A 17,306-nucleotide genomic window follows, 5' to 3' on the forward strand; every position below is an offset into this window, starting at 1 on the left:
TCTCCCATTTCATAATTTTACAGACAAATTGCCAAAATATTAAAATTACTTTACGGGAATACTTGAATAGTAATGCAAATACAGAGCCACCTTCCACCATTGCTTAGTAAGAGCGACCAAGGGTAAAATTTGGTGCCTAATTCAAGAACCTCTACAATCTAGTATTAATAAGAGCTATTCCCACTGGAATCTGGGGCTTTTTACTAATTCTATGCACGCTTTATTTAATTCCTCAAAAATGTGGTATAAGTCATACACAAGAGCCAAATCCTACCTTCACTTCCACAGGTGTAATACCCCGCAAGGTCAATATAGATGCTTCTCTCAAAATTTCACACAATATGAATTGCAGCCAGTGGAAATTAACATTGTGAGATTTTAAATCGATTTTTCAAAAATCAAAAAACACAGATTCCGTAAGTGTGTTGCTGATTATTTACTCTGAAATAATTCCAAAGTGTGTACTCTCATCCCTCGCTTTACAAGCACAACTGGTTCCCAACTTTCTGCTCGTAGGCAGAAACTCATAAGAGGGACACTAAATTCTTATTAAATTACACGTAAAAGCCTCTGACTAGTTCCTAGGGCTCCCAAATCGAGGAAGGAGTGGCAGCCGCTGGCACTGCTTTTGAAAGGTGAGTGAACCTTGGGTTGGGGAGGGTTAAAGGCTGGGGGTAGTTTGGGGCTGTGAGCAGGAGGGAGGGTTAATGAATAGCGGGTTGGGAGGGGCTCAGGCTGCGGGGTTCAGGCTGCAGGCCAGTAAGGGGGTCTGGCTGCTGTGGTTTGGGGCCACAAGGGTTACAGGTAGAGGAGGGTCTGGCCATGGGGCCGTGGGGTTTACAGGTTGTGGCGGAGGTGTCAGGCTGCAGGGGATACAGGCAGCAGGAGGGTCAGGCTGCGGGGGTTACAGGAGGGGGTGGGGGTCAGGCCGCAGGGGGGTACAGGCGGCCGTGGAGCAGTCTGGCCAAGGGGGGAGGTCTGGCCATGTGGGTTACAGGTGGCGGGGGGGGGGTCTGGCCGTGTGGGGTGCAGGTGGCCACAGGGGGGATCTGGTGGCCACAGGGGGCACAGGCAGCCGCGGGAGGGTCTGGCCGCGGGGGGTACAAGCAGAGGCTGCAGGGGGTCTGGACGCAGGGGTTACAGGTGGCGGGTGGGGTCTGGCCACTGGGCTGCAGGGGGTACTGGTGGCAGCAGGGTCTGGCTGCAGGGCTGGCAGGGGTGTCAGGCTGCAGGGCCGCGTGGCGTATAGACGGTGGCAGAGTCAGGCTTCGGGGCCCGCAGGGGGTTCAGGCGGTGAGGGGTTCAGGCTGTGGGGCTGGTAAGGGGGTCTGGCTGCTGCGGTTTAGGGTTGAGGGGGATGGCAGGCAGCGGGGGAGTCTGGCTGTGGGACCGGCAGGGACATCGGGCTGCTGCGGTTTGGGGCTGTGGGTCTGGCGGGTGGAGGGGCCAGACTAGAGGGGCTGGAGCCGCGGGGAAGGGGGTAAGGCTCATATGAGCGGGGGAAGTTCACTTGTAGAGTGAACTAAGGTAGGTAAGCATGTCCCTCGTTTAAGTGAGTACTCATTAGTAAAAGTACTCATTTAACGAGGGATGAGTGTATTTGCCTCTCACTAGCAATGCTGGTTGTTCAACTTGTTTGTTCCTATGATATTAATGGGAGTAGATGTCAGGGGTGACCTCACCAACCCAGAATCCTTCCGTAACTCGGTCAAAGGCTGCCCCTCAGGGCTACACTTGTACCACAGCAATCTGTTGACAGAAGTCACTGTCGGAAGAAACTTCCCGACAAAACGTCTGCCAACAGAGTGGGGCCGCACACAAAAGCTAATAGGAAGAGCGCTCTGTCAACAGAGAGCGGCTAGATTGTCTGGCTGCTCTCTTGACAAAACAGGCACTTGGAAGCATAGCAGATGGGACTGCCCAGTGTTCTGGATGCCCTGTCTGTCGAGGGAGGAGGCATGGCTTTTTGTTGACAGAATCTGTCGAGAGCAGCATTGCGCCTCATGACTGAGAGGCAAGACGCTGCCAGTGAAAGTGCTGAGTTTTGTCGACAAACTGTTGACAAAATGCATTTGTGTACGGATGCCCCACCAGTTTTGTCAACAAAACCCGAGTTTTGTTGGCAAAACTTGCTAGTGTAACCATAGTGCAGGTCACCTGCAACAAAGGCTACGTCTACACTAGCCAAAAACTTCAAAACGGCCATGCAAATGGCCATTTTGAAGTTTACTAATGAAGTGCTGAAATACATATTCAGTGCCTCATTAGCATGTGGGTGGCCGCAGCACTTCAAAATTGACGCGGCTTGGCGCCGCGCGGCTTGTCCAGATGGGGCTCCTTTTAGAAAGGACCCCGGCTACTTTGAAGTCCCCTTATTCCTATCTGCTCATGGAAATAAGGGGACTTTGAAGTAGCCGGGGTCCTTTCTAAAAGGAGCCCCATCTGAACAAGCTGCACGGCAGTGAGTCGCATCAATTTCGAAGTGCTACGGCCGCCCGCATGCTAATGAGGCGCTGAATATGTATTTCAGCGCTTCATTAGTAAACTTCGAAATCGCTATTTGCATGGCCATTTCGAAGTTTTTGGCTAGTGCAGACACGGCCAAAGAGGCATTATAAGGAGTAAGTCACCTATTAATGTGACTATGTTCCCTGATCTTGAAAAAGAATCTATGAACAATCCCAGGGCAGATTACTCCCATCTTTAATAGATCAGAACAAGCAGGTGCTAAGAACCTGCAATTTCACAATGATTTATTTTAAAGAGAACTGCAGGTGAAGAGCAATTCTTGGGATCTGGCCCCACAGCAATAGGTTTGTGAGGTGATGATGTGTGTTGTGCTTGTCATGTTCTGAATGCAAGCCATATCTAACATTGCATCATATGTTTCCTTTTCACGGCAACAAAGCAAAGCAGCTGCCAGAATTTGACCCTTGGTATGTCTCAATGCTATTTCTTTCTGTTCTGTAATATGTATCTGTACGATAAATAGTCATGCAGAGGGCTTCAGAGCAACATATAAATAAGGACCAGTTGAAACAAATATAGATGAAATAAGCATTCAGTGTTACAACTTACACAAACAAATCCAATGAAACAGCACACCCTAATTCATACAGTGCATGTTGATGACTTCTGTGTTCAGGTAATTTGTATGGGCATCATACCAGCCTTGATGTACTTGTGTATGTAATTCTAATACACACTTTAAACAATTTTCCCATGAAAACAACAGCTACTGAACAAACCTCTTAGCTGTCTCCACAGAATGCTGTTCTGCCAGCTCCTTCTGTAGTTCCCTCTCTTTAGCCTCTTTCTGCCCAATAGGGCAGTCTTCAGGCACAGTAAATAGTGACAAGGCATCCTTGCTGTCTTCTTCTCTGAGAACTTTGGCAAATACCTCTTCTGCTAGAAGCCGCACATGCTCGTCATCCTCAGAAATGTTCAGCTTTGGAAATTGCCTAGGCATCTCTGCTAATAAGAAAAAGCAAACCAGTTCATAAAATTGTAAATAAAAACTGACTAAATGTAATTATTTTTCATAGCATTTCTACTGAAACTAAAAGCGTTGAAAATGAGAGAAAAAAATATGTATGCATGCGATTAACAGCACAATAGCCATAAAGGAATTTAACAATAGTCAATAGTACTTAAAGAAACTAATCTGTCATAAGAAACAAGCACATCCTTTGAGCATGTTTGTTTTGGAGCTTGGTTCAATTTGTGAATTAGAATATTTTTAAACCAATTTTAGAGGTTAAATGTTTTACTTCCATCAGAAAGTTACTTTTCTAAGGTACACGTTGACTCAGACAAGAACACCACTGCATTTAGGCTGTCTGAAAAGAATGAGATTGAATGAACAGCCATTCTCTGTGTCAGCTGATCATGTGGTAGCACTTAAGATATTCCCACTGATGAGTAAAGCTGCTTGGTCTGAAAGATAATCCTGTATTGATTTTCTTGAATATGAAGACATAGAGGAGGAAAATACTATGATTCATAAAGATGTTCACTTGCACTAACTCTTTAATGTAAGTCACAACCTACCATCACAGTTCAGGGCAACTACACTTGTGTTTCCTCTCAGTGGTCCAGAAAGGGCACCCACTCACAGCTAAAGCCACACTATTGCAGAAGATCAACTCACTCAGGGCCAATCTTCCATGGCTTGTTTTGTGCACGCGTAAAAGGGTGCTTTCTGGGGTCAAAGTTAACCCTGGAACTCTTTGCGAGTGGTGAAGATTAAGGAAGGTCGATGGAAGAAATGCTCATGTCCACCTTCTTCCATGTAGACAGCTGTTGTAGTTGACCACTGATGTCGATTTTAGCTACACAAGTGGCATAGCTAAAATTGCGTATCAGCAGTCAATTGCTATGTCTAGTATAGACATAGCCTCAGGCTTCCAGAGCCCCAACCATTGCCTTGCTTGAGCTGATACCTACCTCATTCCTTTCTAACCCAAGTGTTTCCATTTTGCACAGACTCCTGATTATGCTGTACACTACTACAAAGAAACCTTACTGAAAACAGTAAAATAACATACACACATGCTAATAAGCTTCCCATGCATCAACCCAATTCTGATATGGGCTCTGTCAGGAGCAGTCCTACCTTACTCTATGAGTTTTTTATTGTCACTACAGATTCCTCACAGCTTTAGCTCAGAACAAACACAAAGTCTTATGCCACCTCACTAGGCCCCTCTTCTACTAAGAGAAGGTAGGGAACCCTTTTGGGTCGGGGGGGCCACTGACCCTTAGACAGATCAAGTGAGAAGCAAAAACTGTATGATGACCAGGACTGTGGGATCGAAGCAGGAGGGAGTGTGCAGGAGCTGGCTGGGGATTGGGCCGGATCTGGACCGTAGACCAGGGATGCCTCACCCCTTTTCAAAAGAAGTAGGGCCCCCCACACAGGTCCTGTATGAATTTTGGTGAAGAAAAATGTCCTGAGTCTGTTTTAAAGCCTGGGCTATTTACCCAAAAATATTTTTATTTTTGTCTGTAGGTCCCTGGAGAATCCAGTTTGAACTAATATATGTGCACCTCTCCGGGGAAAGGCACCTCAAAGGCAGAGCGTCCCTCATCCTGCTAGAGACAAGCGTCCCTCATCCTGCTAGAGACAATAACACACACCCAAAAGCATCTTAACATAATATTTTTTGGACAACTGAGAGAAGTTTCCGGATCACAGGCTCTTGTTATCATGGGGGACTTTAATTACCCTGACATCTCCTCTGTGGCTGCCTCCCCGGACCTCTACCCCATCGGTCTGGGGGCTGGTGGGGGACGCAGTCAGCCCAGTCCCCAAGACGCCACAGAATCCCTGTGCAGTAGGGCCTGCCATATGCTCCTGGGACAGCCCTGTCCCACAGCCCAGGCGTGGGGGTTGCTGCTCCTTGGGGGTGGGGACCAGGTCCTTGGGGGCTCTACTGTGGGAAGGACTCACCGTCTTCCCCTCTTCTCCCTACAGCTGCCCCATCTGAGGGCCGAGCCAGCCCCACCATCCTGCCAGGGCTAGCCAGCCCCCTCCTGGTCCCAGAGCTGGCCAGCCCACAGGAGTGGCACCCCACCACCACCAGGGTGGGCCTGCAGCTGGAGAGGCCATTGCCAGCACCACAACAACACCCTGTGGGCACACATAGCTGCCCTCCATAGGCAAAACTACCTCAATGGCTGTGGGAGGCCAGGGAGTGGTGATGGGAGTGGATGCAGGCCTTAGACCAGTGGTTGGCCAGAACTGACTGTCTCCTTGCCAACCGGGAAGCCAGGGCAGCCGAGGCCTCCATGCCCGGGGCCCCCACCAACCACTTCCCCCTGCCACCGTTGCTCTTCCCCACACCTCCAGGCCCCAGGAGCTGCTACAGGCCCTGCAGTGGGCAATGGCCATGACTGGCACCCTTCTCCCCCAGGTTCCCCACCCTGCAAGTCCCCCCACCCTGCTCTGCCCTCCCCCCTGCTCCCCAGGCCCTGCCCCGTTCCCCCCATTAAGCCTAACTCTGACAGACTGGGGGATAGAGTGCCCCTGGGCCCCACTGGGCTCCCCTGCTCCTTCCTGTCCTCTCCCCTCCCCGAGCTCTCCAGGGCCCTGTCCTGGGAGGCCACCCCCACACCCCCTGCAGCAACCATGAGCCGCCAGGGATGGGGCTTTTCCCTGCACACACACTTCCCCCAGCCCCTCCTCCCTTTCTTGTCGCCGCTCTCTCCTTCACCGGGCAGGGCCTGTGGCCTGGGAGTGCCTTACATACATGTGTACAGCCCCAACAGCAAATTGGTTGCCCATGGAGAGGTAGCTATTGGAGGCTGTTCACAGTGGTCATGGATGGCGGAACACAGAACAATGGTTTCAAGTTGCAGTTGGGAAGGTTCAGGTTGAACATTAGGAAAAACTTTTTCACGAGGAGGGTGGTGGAGCATTGGAATGGTAGCCCGCTTCCACAAGGCAACGGAGACCTGCTTCTCAAAGGGGAGGGTGGGCCACATGGGAGTGTTCTGTTGCCAGAGGGTGGGGGCAAGCCAGGTTCAGGGCTCCATGAAGGTCTCTTTGTGCATCTGGAAATTCTGGAGCCACTGCTGGTTGTCCCATTGCCCCATGACCAGCCAGTCCCACCAGTCAGAGCTGGTGGGGTACCTCCAGACCCACCTGCGCACCCGAGAGGGCAAGGGCAGGCAGGGCATTTGGGGCACCGTGGGTGAGCTCTGTGGGCCAGTTGGCAGGCTCGTCCCCGCAGATATATTGGAAGAAGGCATCAGGATGGGTAGCAGCACCAGCAGCAGCTGTTCGTCGGCCCAAGGCGAGCCCGAGAGCTGCTCTGGCATGCTTGCAGTTAGGAGAACTGGGAAGGCAGCTGGGGAGCCCTGCAGCAGCTTTGCTTTCCCCAAGGAGATAGGCAAGCCTCAGCATGGGCAGGGAACGTGGGTCAGGGAGGTTCTTTAAAGGCGAGCCTTGCTGGAGGTCCTGGAAGGGCTTGGCATCCATGTGACCCTGTCTTCTGGGGTTTCACAGCCAGGTGAGGTCACTCTCTATTGACAGAGCAGACCGCTTTTTCGATCCACCGGTATGTGTCGACAGAAGTTTTGTTGGGACATCCCTTCCAACAGACACTTCTGTCAACAGATCGCTGTAGTATAGACGTAGCCATATACATGTGAACTTTTTGAGACTTGACACCAGAAATTATACAAATTCCCTGCATTCCTGCAAGCAGAGTTTTTGTATAGCAATTTATATTCAGTGGAGAAGAACTCCTTCTGAACAAATAACATTATTAAAGACAGAAGACGTATTAGTAGAGTTCTTTCCTGTTTCCTGCCTCCCACTCTACTCACTGTTTTTAAACCAGTTCCAGAACTGCAGACAAGTTGAAAACTGATTTTAAATTCAGAGTTGCATTTGTATCTCTTTATCTTTTGTTTGTCTTGGAGCTCTCGTGAAGTGGAGGTGGGCATGTAGTGGAAACTGAAGTACTGTTTGGCTCTGCAAACATTTTAAATTAGTTTTCTAACAGCTCATATTCTGCCTTTGCTCTGCAGGTGAGAGGGAGACGGGATATGGATGGTAGTTTCTAGTGTAGTATTTTTTTTAAATTAAAGCTGGTTTTATGTTTAGTGTGTCTATTTGAATACCCTTCCATCAAAAAATGCTTCACCTTTGTTATAACTGTACCACTACAGATGAGGATCTTCTGAAACTCCTAGCCATGCTTCCTGAATGCCTGCGCGCACACACTATCTCCAGTCTGGAACGTGATACTTATAATAGCAATTCAGGGGAAAGTGCTGGCAAACGACTGCTCAGCAGTGTTAGTTTGTAAAGCACTTTTAAATACCTTGGCTATGATGGGAGCTATTTTAAGTTAGATTCCATTCTGTTTATTTTGGGTTTAAAAATAGATGTGAGCATGAACCAGAAATACTGTATCCAAATACCACCAAACCTATAGAAAGTCTGGATCTGACCTCTGTATTTCAGACCCCTCTTTAGCTTTTTTAAATGTATATTCAATTACTGGGGTGTTTATTTTACAGGGTTGTTTTATGCTGTAAACCAGACTGAGTCATGACGGCGTGGCATGATTTGTCAGCGTCCATATTACAATGTTTCTCCTTGCATGCTGCAGGCTTCCAATGTTGATATATGATCCTTCTGATACGTCAGCCTGTTTTCTCAGTCTAAAAGATTCTTCTAACTAATGTCCACCTGTTTCCACAGTTGTTTTGAGGTTTGTTTTTGCTTTTATTCTAAAAAGCCGCTGTAGATTGAGAAAGTAGTAAATTTATAAATAAGAACAGCCATACTGGGTCAGACCAACAGGCCATCTAGCCTAATATCCTGTCTTCCAACATTGGCCAGTGCCAGATGCTTCAGAGGAAATGAACAGAACAGGGTGATTTATTAAGTGACCTATTTCCTGTCGTCCAGTCTTAGCTTCTAACAGGCAGAGCTTTAGGGATACCAAGAGCATGGGGTTGTGTTCCTGACTACCCTGGCTATTAGGCACTGAAAGACCTGTCCTCCATGAGCTTGTCTAATTCTTTTTGCATCAAGTTATACTTCTGCCCTTCACAACAGCCCCTGCTAATGAGTTCCTGTGATGGGGTATCTTAACGCTGCACCAAATCAGAGCAGGCTAATCTGGCTCACCTGGCCAAGGAGGCCCCACCACTGTGACCTTGCTGGGCATGCTTCAGCTCTAGGTCTGCTACACAGGCCTGTGGAGGCAGTAGTCTGGACTGGATGCTGCTGGGGATAGAGGGGCCTGTAGATTTCTAGCTGGGGAGCAGCCTCCAGACCAGACCAGTCTGCCAGGGATGACTGGAGAACACTGCAAGTCAGAGAGGGATGCTGCAGAAGATGACCCAGAAGACAGGTAGGAAGCAGGTGTAGGTTGGATATTAGGAAAAACTATTTCACCAGAAGGGTGGTGAAGCACTGGAATGTGTTACTGACAGAGGTGGTGGAATCTCCATCCCAAGTCCTGGCTTGACATAATCATGGCCAGGGAGGAAAATGCACCCTGGTTACTTGGTATATTTTGGTGGAAGTTCCTGCCAAGTCAGTGGTGAGCCACCCTGCCACTGGCAGGGCCCTGGGATGGGGCCTGGTGTAACAGTGGGCCCCCTTCCCAAACCCTGGGGCCCTTCCTGTGAGAGGGGCCTCCCTGTGTAGATACTGGTTGCTAGGCTATACTGCCCGGTGAGAAAGGCCTTGCATTGTCTCTGGCTTACACTGATCTGGAAAAAGGGAGGGGGAGGACTCGGAACAAACTACCCCCTAACGGTTCCACAGGCTAACTATGCACCGGTAGCACAGCTAGGAATGAAAATTTGGGCGTGCCCTGACTTTCAGGTGGATGGGCAATGCCAGGCTGTGCTAGCTCAGATTTTCCAAGTGGTACTCCAGACCAGAGGTGGCAAAAAGTTGTTTGAGTAAAAGTGCAGCTGCTTTCACTTCTGGATACTTGAGTACAATCTAGATGTGAGGTGTGTACTTTACTCAAGCAGTTTTTCAGAGGGACACTGATAACTTATATTTAAATACATTCCATGCTCCCCCCACCCCAGGTAGCTGCACTTTTACTCAAGTAACTTTTCGGATACCTTGCCACCACTGCTCCAGATACAGAGCATCACCTGCTAAGCTGGGCACATGCCTGGGGCGGCTCAGAAAACAGAAAGGACAAGCTGCTGGGGCATAGCTCTCTAAAGGGCAGGCACATAACTCCATGCTAGATTTCAGGTGCCCAAGTGATGCTCTGGGCCACTGCGGCCGCACTTCACCCCTGCTCTGATTTGGATGGCGTGGATGCTAAATGGATGGGCTGCAGCACACCTAGACCGACTTATGGCTACATCCCTGCTATGCGCTTGTGTGAGGAAGTTTTTCCTTATGTTTGTTTTAAACTTGCTTCCTGTTAGCTTGACTGGGTTTCTATGAAGGACAAAATAACTCTTGTGCATGTTCTCCACAACAATCATGATTTCTATTGTCCCTCTATCATATGCCTCCTCAGTAATCTCCTTTCCAAATTGAACAATCCCAGTGGTGTTTAATCTCTCTTCATAGGGCAGCTTTTCCACTCTTCCAGTAGTTCTTGTTGCCCTTCTCTGTATGTCTTCCAATTCTAATATATCTAATATCTTTCGCAACCAGGATTACATACACTGTCAGCATTTCCCAAAGTGTGGTCCCTGGCCCAGTACCTGTCCTTGGGGAAAAAAAATACCGGTCTCTAGAAAATATACAAATTATTGTTATGTGCTATTACTATCATGAATAAATAATAAACAGTGAACATTTATTCATTTTTCACTTTTTTTATGCATTTATATTTTTGGGCTGCAAAAAGGGTACTGAAAAAAAATGGGTCCCAACTATATAAAGTTTGGGAAACCCTAGCATTCAGCGTTCCAGGAGATGGGCATACGATAGCAGCCTTCAACATCCTGAAAGGGGGCTCTAAAGAGGATGGAGGGAGACTATTATCAGTAATGATGGATGGCAGAACAAGGAGCAATGGTCTGACGTTAGAGGGAGACGTAGCTTAGATATTAGGAAAAGCTATTTCACCAGAAGGGTAGTGAAGCACTGGAATGCATTACTGAGAGAGGTGGTGGAACCTCAGTCTGAAGTCCCAGCTTGACATAATCACGGCTGGGATGATTTAGTTGGGGTTGATCCAGCTTTAGGCAGGCGGCTGGACAAGATGACCTCCTGAGGTTATTTCCAGCCCTAGAATTCTACGATGTGACTTATATAGTGGCATTATGACACTTTCTGTCTCTCTTTCCTAATGGTTTCTGACATTGTTAGCTTTTAGCACCGGAGGGGCGGAGGTTGGATGGTTTTATGGACTGGGTATTTTGTTCTTTTGTGGGTTTTTGACTGCTCAAAGTTCAGTAGCAGATGCTTTCAGAGAACTATCCATGATGACTTCAGTATCTCTTTCAAATAATAGTTTTAACCTCATCATACTGTGTGTAGGGTTGGGATTGTTTTCCAAGTAAATTTCATCTGCTATTTTGTTGCTCAGTCACCCAGTTTAGTTAGATCCCCTTGTAACTCTCACTGCAGTTGGCGCTGGACTTAACTCTTGAATAGTTTCAGATTATCTACAAACTTTGCCACCTCACTATTTACCCTTTTCCCCAGATCATTTACGAATATAGAGTCACTGTATAAATCCTTGGGGATCCTGCTACTCACTTTTCTCCACTGTGAAAACTGACCTTTTAGTCCTACTATTTTGTTTCATATCTTCTAACTAGTTACTGATCCATGACAGGACCTCCCCTCTTATTCTGGGATTTCTTTGTTCGACAAAGAGCCTTTGGAGAGGGACCTTGTCAATAGCTTTCTAGAAATCCAATAAACTGTCAACTGGATCACCCTGGACCACAGGTTTGCTGATACCCTCAGAATTCTAACAGGCTGGTGAGGCATGATTTGCCTTTAGAAAAGCCATGTTGACTCTTTCCTCACAAGCTGTGTTCATCTGTATCTAATACAGTACAAGCTGTACTATATAGCACCCCCAGAGAACAAGGATTGCCCAATAATCAAATCTCCTAGTTATTTGAGCTCCAGCCCCAGAGGGGATGCTGACCACACAGTGCCAGCCAAATGGCCCCGTGCGCCACAGTGCCAGATAACAGAACTTGCTGGTTATCCAAGTGCCAGATAATGCTACTTTTAATGTAATTCTGTTTCAACCAATTATCCTAGTACTGAAGTTAGGCTTACTCACTTGTAATTGGCAAGACTACCTCTGAACCTTTTTTTAAAAAATGGCATTACTTTGTCTACCCTTCAGACCTCTGCTATAGGGGCTGACACTTTTACGTTTGACTTGACAATTTGTTTTGATTTCTTTCCTCCAAAAGATATGACTTCCAGTTGTTAAAGCATTACTTTTGCCTCTCACTGCCTCTTTCCATTCCATTTAACTGTGGTGGCATTTTTGTCCTCATTATTTTTGAGGGTGGGGTATGCATATAACTTGAACCTCTAAGTACCATAATAACATTTTCCATGCAGATATATCACTCTTGTGAGGTTTTTGCCTTTTAATTTCAGGCTACCTCATGTTTTATGTAGTTCCCCTTTCTGAAGTTAATTCAATTACATAATGGCCATTTTCCCCAAATGTTGCAAAACCAGATCTTGAACTCCAGTAAGTGCTAAATCAAGAATTGTCTCTCTCCTTGGAGGTTTCTCTCCTTGGCTTTTTTTTTTTTTTCCAAAATGCAGAAATTAATGGTGATTTACAGGATATTTTAATACTTTATATCTGATCCAAAGCTCAGTTAAGTCAAGTGGAAGGTTCCTGTTGTCTTTGGATCTGGCACTTATTAAGCTGTTCTGATTAGCTGCAATATGATAACATCAAATACTAAACTTATACAAAATCCAGTATAATTACAGTAACAGAGAGAAAGCCATGCTAGTCTATACACTATCAAAACAAAAAAGCAGTAAAGTAGCACTTTAAAGACTAACAAAATAATTTATTAGGTGAGCTTTCGTGGGACAGACCCACTTCTTCAGACCATAGCCAGACCAGAACAGACTCAATATTAGTATAATCACAGAATAACTTCTATACGGAGACTTGGTGGGACAATTTGCATAACTGGAGCACGGTCATGGACGGTTATAAATTGTTTAGGAAGAACAGATGGGGAGAAAAGGAGGAGGAGTTGTGCTCTATGTGAGGGAGCGGTATGATTGCTCAGAGCTCCAGTATGAGGACGGAGAAAATCCAGTTAAGTGTCTTTGGGTTAAGCTTAGAGGTGGAAGTAACAGAGGTGATGTTGTAGTTGGTGTCTGTCATAGGCCGCCAGATCAGGGAGAGGAGATGGATGAGGCTTTCTTCAGGCAGCTTAGTGAAGCTTCCAAATCACAGGCCCTGGTTCTCATGGGAGACTTTAATCATCCAGACATTTGTTGGGAGACCAATACAGCAGCACACAGACAATCCAGGAAGTTTTTGGAAACTATTGGGGATAACTTCTTGGTACAAGTGCTGAAGGAACTGACCAGGGGCCGTGCGCAACTTGACCTGTTGCTCACAAACAGGGAAGAACTAGTAGAAGATATAGAACTGGGGGGGAGCCTGGGCTGCCGCAACCATGAGATTGTAGATTTCAGGATCTGGACAAAAGGAAGAAGGGTGAGCAGTAACATACAGATCCTTGATTTCAGAAGAGCAGACTTTGACTCCCTAAGAGACCGGGTGAGCAGGATCCCTTGGGAAACGAAGATGAAGGGGAAAAGAGCTGAAGAGAACTGGAAGTATTTTAAAGAAGTCTTACTGAAGGCACAGGAACAAACAATCCCGCTGTGTAGTAAGAAATGCAAACATGGTAGGCAACCAGCTTGTCTTAACAGGGAAATCCTTAGTCAGCTTAAATTCAAAAAGGATGCATACAAGAAATGGAAACGAGGACAGTGGACTAAGGAGCAGTATAAACATACGGCTGGAGAATGCCGGACAGTAATCAGGAAAGCGAAAGCACAATTGGAACTGCAGCTAGCAAGGGATGTGAAGAGTAACAAGAAGGGTTTCTACAGGCATGTGAACAATAAACGGGTTATCAGAGAAGGTGTGGGGCCATTACTGGATGAGGGAGGTAACCTAGTGACAGATGATGCTAGAAAAGCTGAAGTACTCAATGCTTTTTTTGCCTCAGTCTTCACAGACAAAGTCAACTTCCCAATGATGGTCCTAGATGATGCAGTACGGGAAGGTGGAGGGCAGCCATCTGTGGGGAAGGAACAAGTTCTGAGCTATCTAGAAAAACTAGATGTGCACAAGTCCATGGGTCTGGATTTAATGCACCCCAGGGTACTGAGGGAATTGGCAGAGGTCATTGCTGAACCTTTGGCCATTATCCTTGAAGACTCTTAGAAATCGGGGGAGATACCGGATGACTGGAAGAAAGCAAACGTAGTGCCCATCTTTAAAAAAGGAAAGAAGGACAATTCAGGGAACTATAGACGAGTCAGCCTTACCTCAATCCCTGGGAAAATAATGGAGGGAATCCTCAAGGAATCCATTTTGAAGCACTTGGAAGAGGGGAAAGTGATCAAAAGTAGCCAACATGGATTCACCAGGGGCAAGTCCTGCCTCACCAATCTGATCAGCTTCTATGACGACGTAACAAGCTCTGTGGACATGAGGAAGTCAGTGGATGTGATATACCTTGACTTCAGCAAGGCTTTTGATATGGTCTCCAACAACATTCTTGTCCATAAGTTAAGGAAATATGGATTGGATCCTTGGACTATAAGATGGATAGAATGCTGGCTTGATGGTCGGGCCCAATGGGTAGTGGTCAATGGCTCAATATCTGGATGGCGGTCTGTTTCAAGCAGAGTGCCGCAAGGCTCGGTTCTGGGGCCGGTGTTATTCAACATCTTTATTAATGACCTGGATGAGGGACTGGGTTGCACCCTCAGCAAGTTTGCAGATGACACAAAACTAGGGGGAGAGGTAGATACGCTGGAGGGTAGAGAGAGAATCCAGAGGGACCTGGATAAATTGGAGGACTGGGCCAAAAGAAATCTGATGCAGTTCAATAAGGAGAAGTGTAGAGTCCTGCACCTGGGGCGGAAGAATCCCAAATATTGTTACAGGCTGGGGACCGACTGGCTCAGCAGCAGTATGATGGAAAGGGACCTAGGGGTTATGGTGGATGAAAGGCTGGATATGAGTAAACAGTGTGCCCTTGTAGCCAAGAAAGCTAACGGCATACTGGGGTGCATTAGGAGGCGCATTTCGAGCAGATCTAGAGAAGTAGTTATTCCTCTTTATTCGGCACTGGTGAGGCCACATCTGGAACATTGTGTCCAGTTTTGGGCCCCCCAGTATAACAAGGATGTGGATTTGCTAGAGCAGGTTCAGCGAAGGGCAACAAAAATGATTAAGGGTCTGGAGCACCAGACCCATGAGGATAGGCTGAGGGATTTGGGCTTGTTTAGTTTACAGAAGAGAAGACTTAGAGGTGATTTAATAGCAGCCTTCAACTTCCTGAAGGGGAGCTCTAAAGAGGAGGGTGAGAAACTGTTCTCAGTTATGTCAGGTGGCAAAACAAGGAGTAATGGTCAGAAGTTGAAGAGGGAAAGGTGTAGGTTAGATATTGGGAAAAACTTCTTCACCAGGCGGGTGGTGAAGCACTGGAATGCGTTGCCTAGAGAGGTGGTGGATTCTCCATCCCTTGAGGTTTTTAAGTCCTGGCTTGACAAGGTCCTGGCTGGGATGACTTAGTAGGGGTTGATCCTGCCTGAAGCAGGGGGCTGGACTAGATGACCTCCTGAGGTCCCTTACAGCCCTGTGATTCTGTGATATACACAGGGTTGCCCTTATAATGTATGACAAGGCAATAGTTTGGATACCTCTGATGCAGCCTGAGTTTCTAATTACAGTTTCTCACGCCCAAGTCTCATTTAAAGTTCTAAGAATCTTTCCATTGACCTCCATAGCCATGGTTGTCAGCAACAGTTACATACTGTGTTGTTGCAGCTGTGTCAGCCCCAGGATATTAGACACAAGATGGGTGAAGTAATATCTTTTCTTGGCCCAACTTCTCTTTGTGAAAGAGAGAAGCTTTTGAGCCACACAGAGCTTGTCTTACACAAATAGAAGTTGGTCCAATAAAAATGCTGCCTTACCCAGCTTGTGCATCTGACAACAGCTACAGGCCCAGATACAGCTATTTCTATTGACTTCCATAGCCATGGTGGTCAGCAAAAAGAACTTCTAGGCTGCCTCAGGTGGTAATGAATGAATGTGTGACCAAATCAGCTCATTAAAGACAGTTCTCAGGGCCTTATGTGCCCTAGCTGGGGGTAGTGTGGCTGCTACATAGTGTGTCTGCAGTCAGGGATGTGGGGATAGGAGCAAGGCACTGGACATAGGCACAAGAACTGGGCAGGGGTGTGGTAGCAGCCCACATTTTATGTGGGTTCCTAGCCACTGCCCAGTGCTCCATTCTTAACTACATGCCCAGCCCCAACCATCACCCCCAACCTCAGATCCCCCACTCTCACACTGGATGAGCAGCAGCTGAATGTGGCCTGTGGGAGCTAAGAAAGAGAGCCAGCAGCAGGCCTGCCAACAAGGGAGGCAAAAGGAACAGTGGTGGCAGCTGGAGCTCTGAGCCCCTTTGAATTGCTGCTGGAGTGCTGTTCTGCGCAGCTCTGAGGGCTGGGGGGTGGAGCACACCACAGTCTGGGTGGTGCTAAGGGCTGAGCCTTCTACCCTGCCTTTTCTATCCAAGGCCACACTTCTTCTGGGAGCAGGGGGTGCTGCCCCCACACCTTGTCCGGGGTCCCTAGCAGCTGTTGGCCCTGCTGGCCACCAGAGTCAGCACTGCCCACCTTAACTGCTTGAGTTCACTAGAGTAAAATGAGCCAAGTGACACTTCACATGCTATTCATGCACTTTCTAATCTCCTTGGGCTGGGCTGACAAGTGGACACACTTCAATATTTAGCATACACCTTTTCTGGAAATTGAATTCCCACACTTAGAAATTCTTCATCTCCCAAAGAAAAAACAATTCACTCCATTGTTTCCCAAAATCACATTTATCCACTCTAGAAGGAGAGGCTGAATATCCTGCAGTATTCGGAAAACTCTTGTTTCCCGGTGTCTTTTTCTGCTATCCCAGGGATGCCTTCATTCAACTCCCTGGAAATAACCCAGGACCTTGCTGACAGGTTGGACAGCTACCTGACAGCTTAATTATTTTCAGAGAGCGTGACTGACTGATCAGAAAGAGCAGTGGTTCTCAGCCAGGGGTTGGGTTATCCCTGGGGATATGCAGAGGATTCCCAGCCGGCATATCAACTCATCTAGCCATTTGCCTAGTTTAACAACAGGTTACACAAATCACTAGCAAAACCAGCACAAACTCAAATTTCCTACAGCCAACTTTTTACTGCTCTAGGTCGGAGCTGCGGCCCTGTAAGCCCAACGGGCGCTAATGGGCTTATTGCCCGATTGCATGGGCCAAAGGAGCAAGGCACCAGCGCGCGCAGTGACTTTTTGGTAGGCTCGCGCGCAGGACCCAGCTGGCAGCGCTGAGAGGAGCTGTGGGCGAGGGAAGAGCACTCAGGCTCCGCAGAGCCGGGAGGCGCAGGCGGAAAAGGCTCAGGGCCACCGCCTCCGAGGCCGGGGTATTGGTGTAGGTGGGATCCCACCCATACACCAGAGCGTCCTCCCCCAGGCAGCCAATTGGGCTGCGCCAAGCAGGGACCGCACGGGGGTCTGGCGCGCCCACCTCCCAGCGGTAGGGGAG

General features: G+C 47.7%; 1 protein-coding gene across 11 annotated transcripts in view; it reads right to left on the reverse strand.

The window, feature by feature from the left end:
• AMPD3 (adenosine monophosphate deaminase 3) overlaps positions 1–17,306 on the reverse strand; it is an 83,319-nt gene that overhangs the window by 55,858 nt on the left and 10,155 nt on the right. For 7 of the 11 annotated variants that reach the window (XM_074997404.1, XM_074997403.1, XM_074997407.1 and 4 more), the window contains exon 2: positions 3,249–3,471. In XM_074997404.1, coding sequence (XP_074853505.1) covers positions 3,249–3,471 — 223 coding nt within the window. Of the gene's footprint in view, positions 1–3,248; positions 3,475–17,306 lie in introns of all 11 variants that reach the window. The other 4 variants (XM_074997408.1, XM_074997406.1, XM_074997402.1 and 1 more) reach the window with 1 other exon arrangement.

This window comes from Carettochelys insculpta, chromosome 6, assembly GCF_033958435.1.
Source record: "Carettochelys insculpta isolate YL-2023 chromosome 6, ASM3395843v1, whole genome shotgun sequence".
Taxonomy (NCBI): Eukaryota; Metazoa; Chordata; order Testudines; family Carettochelyidae; genus Carettochelys; species Carettochelys insculpta.